General features: G+C 46.4%; 1 protein-coding gene across 2 annotated transcripts in view; it reads left to right on the top strand.

The window, feature by feature from the left end:
* The window catches only part of ABLIM3 (actin binding LIM protein family member 3), a 144,062-nt gene that overhangs the window by 97,518 nt on the left and 32,269 nt on the right, over window positions 1-14,275 (top strand). For both annotated transcript variants that reach the window (XM_024738249.1, XM_024738248.1), the window contains exons 9-10: window positions 4,846-4,904; window positions 7,129-7,200. In XM_024738249.1, coding sequence (XP_024594017.1) covers window positions 4,846-4,904; window positions 7,129-7,200 — 131 coding nt within the window. The remainder of the gene's footprint in view (window positions 1-4,845; window positions 4,905-7,128; window positions 7,201-14,275) is intronic.

Raw genomic sequence — 14,275 nt, 5'->3', positions numbered from 1 at the left:
CGTGGGCACAGTGAAGCCCCAGAGACTCCAAGGAGCCTGACTTTGGCTGCATGCCCACACCCAGGCCAGGGCAGGGAGACAGCGATGGGCGAGCAAGCAAAACATCTAAGCTCCCCGAACCCCAGTTTCCCTCTCTGAAAACAGTGATAACCATGGCCTATGTCAGCAGGCTCAGTGAGGACTGAATGAGCAAATGCATGGGAAAGGCTTAGCATAGAGCCTGGCGCCACCGGCTCCACCAGTGCAAGCTCATGATAAACACCCAGTCGTGTAGAAACGGCCATTCCCCCTGAGCCATGACTAATAAATGCTGGTTACTGTCAATATTACCATCATTATTAATAACACTTAGCACAGGGCTCAGCATATGTTATTGATCATTATTATTTTTTACTCAATTACCATTGTTATAAAGTACATAGCATAAGGCCTGGCACAGACACTCTCTAAATATTAGTTATAATAATAACAATAAGAATAATAAGAATACTCAGTGCCTGACACAGATGAAGCGCTCAATACATTTGAATTATGGTCCTAACTGTTATTAGTAGTATCCTGTGAATTACTGGGCATCTCGGGACTGCCATTCTCTTTTGCTTGTCCTGCCTGATATCCTCATGGTAACCAGCATCACAGTAGCCAAGCACTTTTCTCCCTTAAGCTCTTTATTAAGCTTCAAGCCCACTTGATCATGTCAGGTCCAGGCAAACCGGTCTTTTCCACTTCTCCCGTGGTGCCTCATCCCTGGGCACCAGCCCCACCTTCCAGGAGGGTGCGCCGGCAGCTAAGCCCAGCTTCTGCTCAGTGACTCCACCTGCCCAGCCAGCCCTCTGTTCTGGGAGTAGGAGAGTAAACACCACCCACCACCTTCAAGTCTCTCCATTACTCCTTTCCCCTCACCCAAACTAGATCTTGGCAAACAGGGGGTTTTGGTAGGGGACAGGAGATAGTAACAACAACTACTACACTTACATAGTGCCTGCTCTTGGCAGACACTGTTCTCAGTGCTCTACGTACATTAACTCATGAATCCGCACAACAAATGTACAAGGCAGGTACTGTAATCATCCCATCTTCTAGATGGGAAAACGGAGGCACAGAGAGGAAACTGACTTGCTCTAGACGATGCCGCTAGTAAACGATGTAACCAGGATTGGAACGTCTTAAGAATATTACACTAAATAATACATAAATTGCCTCATATATGGTGAAGATTTCCCAGTGGCCAAGATTATAGCAATGATATCGTTGTTATTACATGTCAAATTCAACAAAAGGGCTCACTCTTCTCCTCCTGCTGAGATTGGAACACTTAGTAGCAAGTGAAGAGAAGAGTGCCCCATGGTTCACAGAAGTGGTCCCCCTAATGATGGGGGTGGGGAGGAATTTTTTTAATTGAGGTAATATTCACATAAAATCAACCATTTCAGAATGAACACTTCAGGAGCTTTTAGTACATTCACAGTGCTCTGCAACCACCACCTCTATCTAGTCCTGAAATATTTTTATCACCCCAAAAGGAAACCCATAGCCATTAAGCAGTTGTTCCCCATTCCCCTCGCCTGAGCCCCTGGCAGCCACGAATCTGTTTTCTGTGTCAAGACAGAATATTTTGGGTATTTCATAAAGATGTGGCCTTTCGTGTCTATCTTCTTTCACTTAGCGTGATGTTTTCCAGATTCATCCACATTGTACCATGTATCAGTGTTTCCTTCCTTTTTACAGCTGAATAATATTCCATTATATGGATATACCACACTTGTTTATTCGAGTGTAGATTTTAAAGGAGCCTTTCCAAGGTCCTAGCAAGGCTGTGTCAGAAAGATAATGCTTCTAACATAAAGGCAGAACTCGGAAACCTCACCCTGTTATGATCAAGAGAAATCCAGAGAAGAAACCTAGCAATCGGGCTGGGATCAGAAGCTGAAAACTCAATGCCTACTTAAACGAGCGAGAAAGGCCAGGAGGCAGACAGGAGGGTCTGAAAGCATTCATCTTCAAAAATACTTCAAAACAAAACAAAACAAAAACACTGCGTTGGCCAAACAGAACCTTCTGGTGGACCGGTTTCAGTCCCTGCTGTGTCTGTAAGCCTGGCTGGGCTTCTGGAAGACTGTGGCACCAGCTCCAGCTTTGGTATTGTAATCTCCACTAATGTGAGAAAAAAAAAAAAAAGAGCAAATTGAATTTACAGGCCTGGCAGAGAGGTGGGTGGGTTCCCAAACCTTAAATAATCCATAGTGTTACAGGTATGGGGTGTGCTGTAACCAGTCAGAGAGAGAAGGCTGAATGCTGACTCCGCTAAGGATTAAAAACAGCCTTAATGCCTGGCTGAGGGACAGTTTTGGAGATCTAGGTTTCTATCTCTGAGTCAGCTGATACAGAAATAGCTAATCCTTCACTTCCATCACATTTACAGGAGGTTTTAACTGCAGAATCTGGAATTGTGGGTGATAGTCTCAGAGGATGAGCGTGTAACTCGTGGAATCAGGAGTCTAACAAGCAAAAAGTGCACCCAATACTTTGTACTTCCCACTCCCCTGCCCTTAATCCTTGTTCTACTTTATAAGACATGATGAGCAAGTTAATCTCTTCCCACAGAGAGGCATTAAAATATTCAAAAACCCTTTTCCGCATTCTGTTATGTCTTCTCTTCTCCATGGAGAAGACCCTGCCTTAAGGCCTAATTTTGAGTCGCCTCTCCATCCTGATTACTGTTGTCCTGTGGGTGCATATCAGTCTGTCTCTTTTTCTAAAATACAAAGATGGGATCCAACCAGTCACTCATTCATTTCTGAATCAGGTAGTCTTTTAGGATGAGAGCTATTGACTGATGACATATGCAGACCCTAATCTTACAGGGGTCTTCATGAACAAATCATCTTTTCTTACCTTCATTTATCTAAGTTTATTGCTAACCTCCAACAAATCCTTTCCCTCTTTAATTTAAATGATATACTGCCAAAACCCAAACTTCTGCTTTTTAAAAAATTTCTAATTATAGTTTCTTTCTCCCTTTTGATCCCTCCCCCACCCATCCACCCCACACACACACTTATAAAAACCTGCTTTCCTGTATGCAGAATGCTGAAGCCATCTGTGGTTCAGCCTTATTTCAGAACAGATACGTCAATGGCATGGAGAGACCCATCTAGTCTGATGCCCTCGCTTTACACACCATTTCCCCCTCTGAGAACCTCTTTCTGACCTTTTACCTTCCCTGCGCCTCTGCCTCTTTCACTTAATCTCACAACCTTCTGAGGCATCTGTGTCCACCTCATCCATTTCCCACAGTGACCTGTAACGTGCTTCCTGCCAAAGCCACTGCAATAAACAACTTCTGGTGGATTCAGCAGCAACTCGAGAGGACCAGAAATGCTCTCCCTAATAATTCCCGAAGCTAGGATCCCAACCCCACCACTTGGTAGTGGACACACCCTGAGATTGCCGAATCAAGCTGCAGACCCAGAGTCCCTCTACTGGGCTTTGAGAGCCATTGCACTTTACATTAGAAGGAAGTAATCGCATACAGAACCCATTAGGAACACCCAAGAACATCAGCAGACAAGAATCAGAGAGCCCCATCCCACAAGTGACAAAACTGGCCCTAGAATTAGAATTTTTAAGATATAATCTCCAAGACCATCCAAAGCCCACCTCGTTGTTATTCAGATGAAGCAAGTGGGATGGAGCAGAGCCCCAGCAGGGCTCCTTACTTTGGGCCCCTCCTCTCACCACCATGTTTTTAGGCCTCATTGTTCAACCTTACACCACCCCCCTGTCACTTAGCCAGTATCCAGTCCTAGGGGTTCCAGGCAACAAACCATAATGGAAAAGATATTCTAAAAACGAAGTCAGACAAACAAATGCCATCTGGGTGCTCAGGAATCTAGCCATTTGCTGGCTCCTTTCCTTTTAGGGTTGATTACAAGAGCAGTGGCACCAGAGGGATAATATGTTCCTATTTTTCCCTCTAATCCAGGACACCTGTTCTTTCTTTGAGGAATGTGTAATATTTGGGGCTTCTTCTCAGCACATGACCAGCACCTGTTGCTCATGCCTTTCCAAATTGGCCTCTCCGATTTGGGGCTGGCCAACTGGACCCCCATCCACAAGAGAATGTGGGCAGCCGACTATGCTAAGTTTGAAGAGTCTGGAGTCTCTTAGAAATTAGCAGGTCAGGATAGTGCTCTCAAGCAGAATATATACATCATGACACCCCCTCCCCTTAAATGTGATAGCTCTGGTAGACTGTCATAAGTCTTTGAAGAGAAAGGAAGGCTGGAGTTCACCACAGTCTGTCACTTTATTTCACCTCCACTGCCATTCATTCATTCAACAAATATTTATTGACCACCTGCTCTGTGTCACTCACTGCCAATCGTCCACTCATGTAATCACCCCACAAACATGTACGGGGCCTCTGCTGAGACCAAAGCCCCATGCTGGATGCCATAGGAAACCCAGCAATGAAGAAAGCTCAGCTCCCACCCAGAAGGAGCTCTTAATTTAGTGGGAGTGATAAATCCACAAGCTACTATGTTTTAAGACCATATTGCTGGGACTAAGAACGATGGATCATAGAGGAGAGAGAAGTCACTCCCAGCTGGCAGGTAAGAAGGGTCACAGGATGTCATGTGAGAGGTGGACCTCGAGGAGGGGCAGGGTTTGGACAGGCAGAATGCATGGGTGGTTGAATCGATGTGGCGGCAGAGATCTGAAAACCAGGGGGTCCTCCTGGCTGCTGTGCCGGGGAGTAAACAGAGGTGGAGGATGGGGAGAGACCCCAAATTCTAGTAGGTGTGAAAGGTCTGAGGCTTTGTTATTTTCCTGGCCCCTTAGGCTCTGAGGTTTGGCACCCCATCTGCAAACAGGCAGCCCGGGCAGAGAAGAAGTTAAAGGTAAGCAAGCTGGTGGTGATACCAAACCAGCTACTTCTAGCCACAGGCTGGGGGCACTGTGCTTTACTAGAGAGTCACTCCTTAGTGTGTACACTTTCAAATGTGTGCCTGTATCCTTGGATTTCCTTAATAGTAACATCCACCTCATGGGGTTTTTGAAGGGATTAAGACGTTGGATGTGAGAGCACTCTGAAAACGGTAAAGCACTGTATGAATGTGAGTTTTTAGTGCTTCTGGGGTGAGGCTATACCCTTCCCATTACTTACCAAGATGGTGACCTCTCTGAGGCACGTAGGCCATGGTTTTTCCCCAGCCGAAGGTCATCAGTAACAGTGGTTAAAACTGTCACAGAAATGGACAGTTTGCAAGGCATCTTCACAGCCACCGTCTGATTTGATTTAACACCATTGGGCAGGTGGGTTAGGAATTGTGTCTTTGCTTTGCTTGTGAGAAAACCAAGGCCTTAAATAGGGCGGTGACTTGCCCACAGTAATGCAGCCAGGCAGAAGCACAGCCAGCGTCCCCAGGCACACGCTAGAGCAGCTGAGGACCTGTGTCCCTCTGAATGACTGTGCTCTGACAAGTACTAGGAAGTCCTGTGAATCTGGGTTCTTGATCCAAGGACTGCAAGAGGGGTGGGGCACAGCTCCTGAGTCTTTGATGGTATGGAGGGGAGACCTGGGTTGTGTGCTGGGGTGTCTCTACACGCTGGCCCCCAGATATCAACTTGGCCCTTGGGACGCTATTAAAGTTACCTGCTAGAATCTCAGCTAAAAACACATGTGTATGATTTCTGACCAGCTGGTTAAACATTATCCCCTTTGCCATCTCATCTGTTTCATTTGTGAAAGAGCTGGTCTATTGATGCATATTTTTTTTGAGCTGTGAGTTTTTTCCCCCCGTTTCTTCCAAGGCCTCTCCCTTTTAAGGTCTTAAGAAAACCTTATTGTCCTTTTCGTCCACAGTTTCCTTCTCTTTGTTGGCATTTCTCAAATTTCAGTTATCCCTCTACAACCCCGATGCTTTTTGCTGTATCTGTGTATCACCCGTATTACTATATGCTTCATTTTTTTCTTTACATCAACTCACTACTTTTTACTTCATCAAACTTATTTTAAAATAAAACTTTATATCACCCAGTGGAAAACCAGTATTATTTTTTATAAATAGAAGGTTAACCCTAAAATACATTCATTGAAAATGAAATATTTCGTAACAATAACTCTTAGAAATTCTAGCTAAATCATGTTACCTGGACTCTCTTTATTTAAAAAGAGGGAGGGGCGGTGAGGTGTGGAAGGTGGAATTAGCAATTGTTATTGAAACGTATTAGGACCAAATTAAGACTTCCTCCTTGATCTAACCAAGAGGACTGAAATAGAATTTTACGTTTTATTCTCTCGCTCTGTGACTCAGAATTATCAAATTTTCTGCCAAAATTCATCTCCCCAGAGCCACACTAGTTCGCAATCTACAGTTTGGGAAACAGTGCTATATAGTCCAAGTTAGAATGCTTTAAGTTGCAGGATGAGAGGTCCGGGAGGGAATGTAGCAGTCCTTGAGACCAGCCCCTGCGTTTCACAGGTCAGGGATTCAGGATCCCTAAAATCGCACAGTTTACCAGTGGGCCTTGATTTCCAATCTGTGTACTTTTTAACCACATCATGCTCTTCGATGCAGCAAGATAAACTTTGTGCTGTTCTGTTGTTAAAGGAGCCATGAGTCCATCACTGCCATTGTCCAGAGAAAGATTTTTTAAGTCTCTCACTTAGGTTGATGTCATTTTGCAATGGATACACTATAAAAAGAATCAGTATGTTGTGCAATTAACATGACGTTTAACCTACCTTTATGTTTTGTATAAACAAACTGCTAAGGGATGATGCTAACCAGTTTTATTCCTTTAAAGTAAATACATTATTGACTGGGATAAGCCAAAATGAAGAGCTTTATGAGTAGCTTCCTATCTAAAAGGCCAATTAAAAATATGTTAAAAAAAAATCCTGTTCAGCAGCATAAAGTCCTGTGCATTTCCAATTTCATTCACAATCAGACATTGATTAAAAAGGCAGAAAATAAAGAGACAGTACAGCAACAGCCAGAGAGTGCTTTCAGCAGTATTGCTAATGTTCCCCGAAGAACTGCGTTCTTATAGCCCCGTCTCCCCGCTCCCCACAAGGTTGGAGATGCCGTCTCTCACCCTCTGTCTTCATCTCTCCCACAGCATAGGCGGACGTCTGAAACTTCCATCTCACCCCCTGGATCTAGCATCGGGTCACCCAACCGAGTCATCTGCGTATGTATCACTTTTCAGCCACCGAACAGCCTTGCTCATCCCCAGGCCTGTTAATTAAAGAGTCTCTAAGGACAGCCAAAGACAGCAGTCAGGTTTCCATCCAGCCAATGTCTAGTGTGTGCCTGTCATGTGCTAGACTCCGTGCTAGGTCCTGAGGATGCAGTCGGGGACAGGGAAGACACGGACCCTCACGGAACCCACAGCCTTGTAAATAGTTACAGGGATAACATCAAGTTCAGTAGAAGCTCTGAAACCAATAATGATGTGCCTCTTCCCCCTGAGTCCTTGAGACCAGGGCAAAGTGAAATTTGGGTCAGAGTGGTATTTGGAGTGGGTCTTGGGGGGGATGTTGATGTGGAGATAGTGGCGTGTGATAAAGAGGCAGACAGGAGGAAGAAGCCATATGAATGTGGAAACATGACTATAAAGGGTTTGCAAACATAAAGAAGAGCTTCCTAGTCATGTGAGAAGTCCAGGGATGGAGCAAACTACACGCATGTGTCTGAGTTCCCAGCCCCAGAGGCACTGAAACACAGAGACACTCCTCATTTGCAGGGATGTGGCAGAACGGACAAGAGTTGAGTCAGATGACCTCACAGGTCCCTTGGATATGTAATTTATTCATTCATTCATTAAGCAAATGCATCCTTGAATGTCTCCTCTGGGCTAAGTGCTGGGCTCTGGCGAGCTGCACCTGCCTGTCCTCATGACATTGACCCCATAAGTCCATGGATAATCAGATGCCATTCTAATAAGTGCCGGGGAGAAAAAGTGCAGGGTGCTCTGATGATGCTGCAGATGGACAGAGGGACCTGACAGTCTAGGACCAGTTGGGAGAAGAGTCCTGAGGAAGAAACAGTTAAGCCCACGCCCGAGAAGTAAACAGAAGCTAGGTAACGGAGGTGAGGAACGCAGAGCCGGAGAGGACTGCAGTGAGCAGGGGAGGGGCCTGGCAGTCAGCAGACCTCTTGTAGCCTTTCGCATGTCAAAGGGCCATGAAGACCAGAAAGGAGGGAAGTGGTCCAGAGCAGGAAACCCACTCCTCATGAGAAGCTCTAGAGACAGTCCCCAAACAAGCCAGCCCTGAGTAGGCCCTGCCCACCATTGCTTCATCATTATTTCACTCCAGATCCACATTCAGTTTCGTCCTCGATCCCTGGATAATGCTCATCGATGAGACTGTTTCCTTTCCTTTCTTCTTCTGTTCAAATGAAAAAAAGACGTAAGAGTTAGCATTGACTGCAACTTCAATATGGGTCAGCACAGCCATGTGGCTCCCACAAAAGAGAAGAGACTTTGATCACAGGCTGTCCTCATTGAAGATTCTAGTCCAGAACAAGAGGGATGACAGCTCCCCTGGTGCTATGAATGGGGCCAGACCACAGTAGGATTAATGAGCTTAGTTTCAGAGCCTGCAGGGTGAGAAGGTTACTGACAAACGTGCGCACGTCTCCAGAAGAGTGTTACCAGACACACACAGCTGCATAGAATGCCACTACCCCCCAGCTGGCCTCCCTGTGCTTCCGGGAAGCCACCTTAAATTTTGTGAATTAAGTTAGGCCCAGATGACGTTCACCCTGGCATTCTGGAGGAAGCTCGTAGAGTTGCCCCTGTGAGAAGCAGCCCCGCTACAGGTGAACAGCAGCAGCTGGAGACACCTGCCATTGTGCCCTTCAAATGGGGGCTTATCCACTGAGACCAGTTACCCCTGGCATATCCCAGCATTGGCCTGTGTCTCCCCTCCTGTATTCTGCTCTCACCTCCAGCTGCTCTGGGGAATGGCTGCCCTTGTCATGTGAGCCATGTTTTAAGTCAGACTGTTCCACACATGGTTTCCAAATTCAGGGAAGAATCCATCCAACCACTTTTGGGACATTTAGTAACAGGCAGAGAGATCCAGTATTGGTTCAGCGTTCATAAATATGGAGGTTTGGTATTAAAATAGAATGATCAGTGAACCTGGAGGGGGCAAGTTCTTTCAAACTTTGCTCCACTCCCCACTGACTGCTAGAATCATCTCCAGCCCAATGTGTTCTCTTCCTTCCTTCCTGGCTAACTATGTTAGGATGCCTCTGTTCCATCACTGTGCCTCCAGACCTAAGGCTCATTTATAACCCAGTAAACAAGGAAGTATAGGAAGAAATATAAATTTCGTGTTTTTGAGGTTTGGAGTAAAGTGCCCAGATAAATCTTGACAAGTTTGTAAGATGCCAAGAGCTCTCAAGGTCAACATCTAACATCCCATGATAAAAGGCAGCAGTCAGTTCAGCAGGTGGACTCTCCTAATAAGGTTCCCTCTACCCACACCCCGCCAAATTGGTACAGTTGTGGGTGTCTGGCCTGGGCAGTCTCTGGCAGAAATGAGATGGCACACCTCAAAGGGTTTAAGTATGGAGGGAGTGTGTACAGAATTGTGGGCAGGGTCAAGGGACCCACAAGACCTAGTGCGGCATCCAGAGTCAGCAACAGCAGGAGGCTGTCACCACCCTAAGCCTAAAGGGAAGGGCTGGCCAGAGCTGCATCTGTGGCAGAGCAGCCGGGACGGGAGCCAAGTCCATCACGGCCGGGCAGGGCGGGTGCAAGGGAGACATGTACACAGCCCCGCTCTCCACTCAGCCTGCAGGTGCCCCTCATTAGCCAAACCCAGCTGAAAGCCAGGGAGCCTGTGACACAGTCCGTGGGACCTCAGAGCTCAGACCAGGGCCAGGAGGAGTGGGCAGTGGGTCTCAGGTGAGCAGACAATGAACAGCATGGTGCCCAGACAGCAGTAGGATGGGATGGGGATGAAGGAGTGGAAGGGCCTTGGGAAGTGTTTAAAACATCAACAGTCCCAAGGTCTTTATGAAAGTTGCTCTCTCTGTGGCAGTCTTGGCCCTGAGACTTACCTGGCCCCCCAGACACTGGGAGAACGTTATAGGATAATACAGTCTCCTTGGATTCTCTCTTAATCTACCTCATCTCAGGACCTTGTAAGCCACAGTGGTTTTGGGGGACAGATCCTGACTGACCATAGCAGAAACCGGGTGACCAGAAACAGAGGGAATGGCTGGAGGACGCAGATTTGGAAAGGACTTGGCTTCGGGAGCCACAAGATGGAAGCTGTCCTGAGCGGGGGAAGCTGTCTAAGTCCTTGTGGTTCTAGAGGGTTGAACTCAGGCCAAGGCAGGTGGTAGGTAGAGGCTCGCTTCAGTTCGATGCGAGGAGCAGCTCTCTGAGTGCAGCTCTCTGCCAGTTGTTAAGACGGTGAACTCGCCATCCTGGGAAGCCAGCAGAGGCCAGTGGAGGGGGCAGGCTCCCAGGCTAGACTGCTTGGGTTTGAATTCTGGTACAGCTACTTATTAGCTGTGACCTTGGGCGAGTTCACTGATTTCTCTGTGCCTGTTTCCTTATGCAAAAACGAGGATAATATTCGTATGGACTATTAGAGTTGGTGGTTGTATGGATTAACGGAGTTAAAGCACATAAGGGACTTAGGATGGAGTCTGGCTCACAATAAGTGGTCAAGTGTTAGCTACTGTTTTACTGCCGTGATTAATTCTGTCTTTACAACCTTCATCATCTTCTTCAAGGATGCTGTGAATGAAGATGCCCTCACTGTGTGGGGCTTGGAAGGCTGGATTCAGCCCTACTGGCTAGGCGGTACAAGTTGCAGAATCTTTTGAGCCTCAGTTTCCTCATCTGGAAAACAGGAATCATATTTTTTTAATTTACTTTTTATTTTACGTTGGAGTATAGTTGATTTACAATGTTGTGTCAGCTTCAGGTGTACAGGTGTACTGTAGCTAAGTCAGCTAAAGTGACTTAGCTATACAGACACATATATCCATCCTTTTTCAGGTTCTTTTCCCATATAGGTTATTACAGAATATTGAGTAGAGTTCCCTGTGCTATACAGCAGGTCCCTGTTGACTGTCCATTCCATGTATAGTAGTGTGTATATTGTCAATCCCAAACTCCCAGTCTCTTCCTCCCCGCTCCCACCTTTCCCCCTTGGCAGCCATAAGTCTGCTTTCTAAGTCTGTGAGTCCGTTTCTATTCTGCAAATAAATTCATCTGTATCATCCTTCTAGATTACACATATAAGTGATATCATATGATATTTGTCTTTCTCTGACTTACTTCACCCAGCATGACAATCTCCAGGTCCATCCGTGTTGCTGCAAATAGCATTATTTCACTCTGTTTTATGGCTGAGTAATAATTCCATTGTATACGTGTACCACGTCTTCTTTATCCATTCCTCTGTCGATGGACATTTAGATTGCTTCCATGTCTTGATTCTTGTAAATAGTGCTGCTATGAACATTGGGGTGCATGTATCTTTTCGAATTATGGTTTTCTCCAGATATATGCTTAGGAGTAGGATTGCTGGATCATATGGTAGTTCTATTTTTAGTTTTCTGAGGAACCTCCATACTGTTCTCCATAGAGCTGTACCAATTTACATTCCCACCAACAGTGTAGGTGGGTTCCCTTTTCTCCACACCTTTTCCAGCATTTATTGTTTGTAGACTTTTTGATGATGGCCATTCTGACTGGTAGAAGGTGACACCTCATTATAGTTTTGATTTACGTTTCTCTGATAATTAGTGATGTTGAGCACCTTTTCATGTGCTTTTTGGCCACCTGTATGTCTTCTTTGGAGAAATGTATATTTAGATTCTTCTGAATTTCATTCTTTTACATGTAGGTGTCCAGTTTTCCCAGCACCACTCATTGAAGAGACTGTCTTTTCTCCATTGTATATTCTTGCCTCCTTTGTCAATAGATTAATTGACCATGGGTGTGTGGGTTTATTTCTGGCATTTCTCTCCTGTCCCATTGATCTATATTTCTGTCTTTGTGCCAGTACCATACTGTTTTGCTGACTATAGCTTTGTAATATAGTCTGAAGTCAGGGAGCCTGATTCCTCCAGCTCCGTTTTTCTTTCTCATAATTGTTTTGGCTATTTGGGGTCTTTTGTGTTTCCATACAAATTTAAAAATTTTTTTGTCCTAAAAATTAAGAATAATATTGACACTTACTACACAGAGGCATACTGACATTTGGAGGAGATCATTCCTATACAGCACAGGACCTCACACATATGTTCTGTCAATGTGGTGTCAGTGTGAGCCCAGGTGGAATGAATGACCTGTCTTATTCTCACATTCTGCGAGTCTTCCATCCTAGCTGGAGAAGCTCATACCCTTTGTGCCTGGCTTTTGTTTCCTCTCCCCTTTTCCGCTTATCTTTCTGCTTCTTTCCTGTCCATTTCCCTCTTCCTCAGGCTAAAGTGGATAATGAGATCCTTAATTACAAAGACCTGGCAGCTCTCCCCAAGGTTAAGTCCATCTACGAGGTACAACGCCCCGACCTCATTTCCTACGAGCCTCATTCCAGATACACGTCCGACGAGATGCTGGAGAGGTGTGGCTATGGAGAGGTACGGCATCTCGCCCTCTCTCTGGGGCTATTGGAGGAGAGGAGGGCCCTCAGGGTTCCCAGGCCCCTCCATCACAGAGACTTCAGCCTCCATACTGTTGGCCCCCAGACTCTTTTAAACTGGTATTTATAGTCGACACTTAAAAATCAAGTGATTTCATCCAAAATCTGGCTTCTCTTGAAAAATCAGAACTGGTAACACTACACCAGTGTTTCCACCACCTAGAGATAGGGAGCAGCTCCCTCTGTAGGCAGGACATGGACTCCCCAATTCTCCCTGATCCCCACTACTCTCTGAGAACCCCAACATAAAAGCCAAGAACCTGTGACCACTTATCACCTGAGGTGTTGTTTCTACGGTGGAGAGATTTTATACATAGCCTACGGCTCTCATCCCCAGCTGTGCTCAGTGGCCACTTAGGTTTATAATCCCCAGTTAGGTAGGTTCTCTGGGTGCTGCCCCTGGCCTTAAGCCCCTGTGCTCAGAGCAAGAGACACTCTTATAAAAAGTACACATCAGAAGGCTTTTGAAATAATTAAATGGTTGCTGGACAAGAGAAAGTGTTTCCTGGAGAAGGCAGGGTGGCTGTTACCCTGGAGGTCCTGACAGTTTACATCCCAGGAGGTTTTCTCACCCCACCCCAGGCCCCTGAGCTGAGACCATTTGGAGCTTCAGAAGGAGCCCTGGCCTCATCCGTACTTCACCACTATCCCCTTCCTCTCTAAGGAGAATGGGGTTCCATTTGGTTTAAGAGCCCAATGCTGAGATTCTCTTAAGTTCTGGCCTCTGAAATGGACCAGGAAAAGGGGACCAAGTGTTTGGTAGAAGCTGATTCTCCTGAAGCCAGAGATGGCAAACTGGGGCCCATAGGCCACAGCCAGCCCCCAGATTTATTTTGTTTCACTCACAGAGTGTCTTTTTAAAATGTAAATTAGTTGTCAACATTTAAACATTAGGAGATTTCACATAAGAGTCTGCACTTCTGCCTTGTCTTGGAAACTTAAGAAGCTGTGTTAGCATGGGATGGACGGTCCAGCCTGGCCTGGGTGCCCTGGAGCTGAGCGCCATCCCCTCTGCAGGCGGTGCCTTCCATCCCCAGCTTGCCCCCCATCACTGGCCCAACTCCTGCATTGATGGCATCAGCCTGGCTCTTGCTTGGCCCTGCATTTGGGAGCCTTGCCCTGGGCCCTGTCCTTATGAGCCACAGAAGGGCGTGAACTGGTAGAGGCACAGGGAAGGGCCATGAACTGGCTCTGAGCTTGCGGTGGGGAAGCCTGGGCCCAGGTGAAGACCCTACCGCTTCTTCCCTGAGGGGCCCCGAGCCATCTCATCCCCTCTCTGGGCTGTGGTTTTTTCCATTTGTAAAAAGAGCATAGTCTCAAGGTTTCCTCCCACCTGTGAGCACTGCTGATATTCTGGGGAGCTGAGGCCGTTCTCTGGGGTGGGGGACAAGGGGCAGCTGCAGGCTTTTCTCTGCTCCCTGTAACCACTCTCTGTCCCTCCCTCTTGCCCTCCTCTCTCCTTTCACTCCTTCCATGGCTGCCTTCACACTTCGCTTCCAAGTCGCTGGGGACCTTATCTCCCTACTCCCAGGTAATTAAACTGGTTCCAGGAGACCTTTTCTATAGTTGTGTTTTTTATGCTGACCA

This window comes from Neophocaena asiaeorientalis, unplaced genomic scaffold, assembly GCF_003031525.2.
Source record: "Neophocaena asiaeorientalis asiaeorientalis breed wild unplaced genomic scaffold, Neophocaena_asiaeorientalis_V1.1 scaffold404, whole genome shotgun sequence".
Classification (NCBI taxonomy): domain Eukaryota; kingdom Metazoa; phylum Chordata; class Mammalia; order Artiodactyla; family Phocoenidae; genus Neophocaena; species Neophocaena asiaeorientalis.
This window is presented reverse-complemented; position numbering and strand designations above follow the sequence as displayed.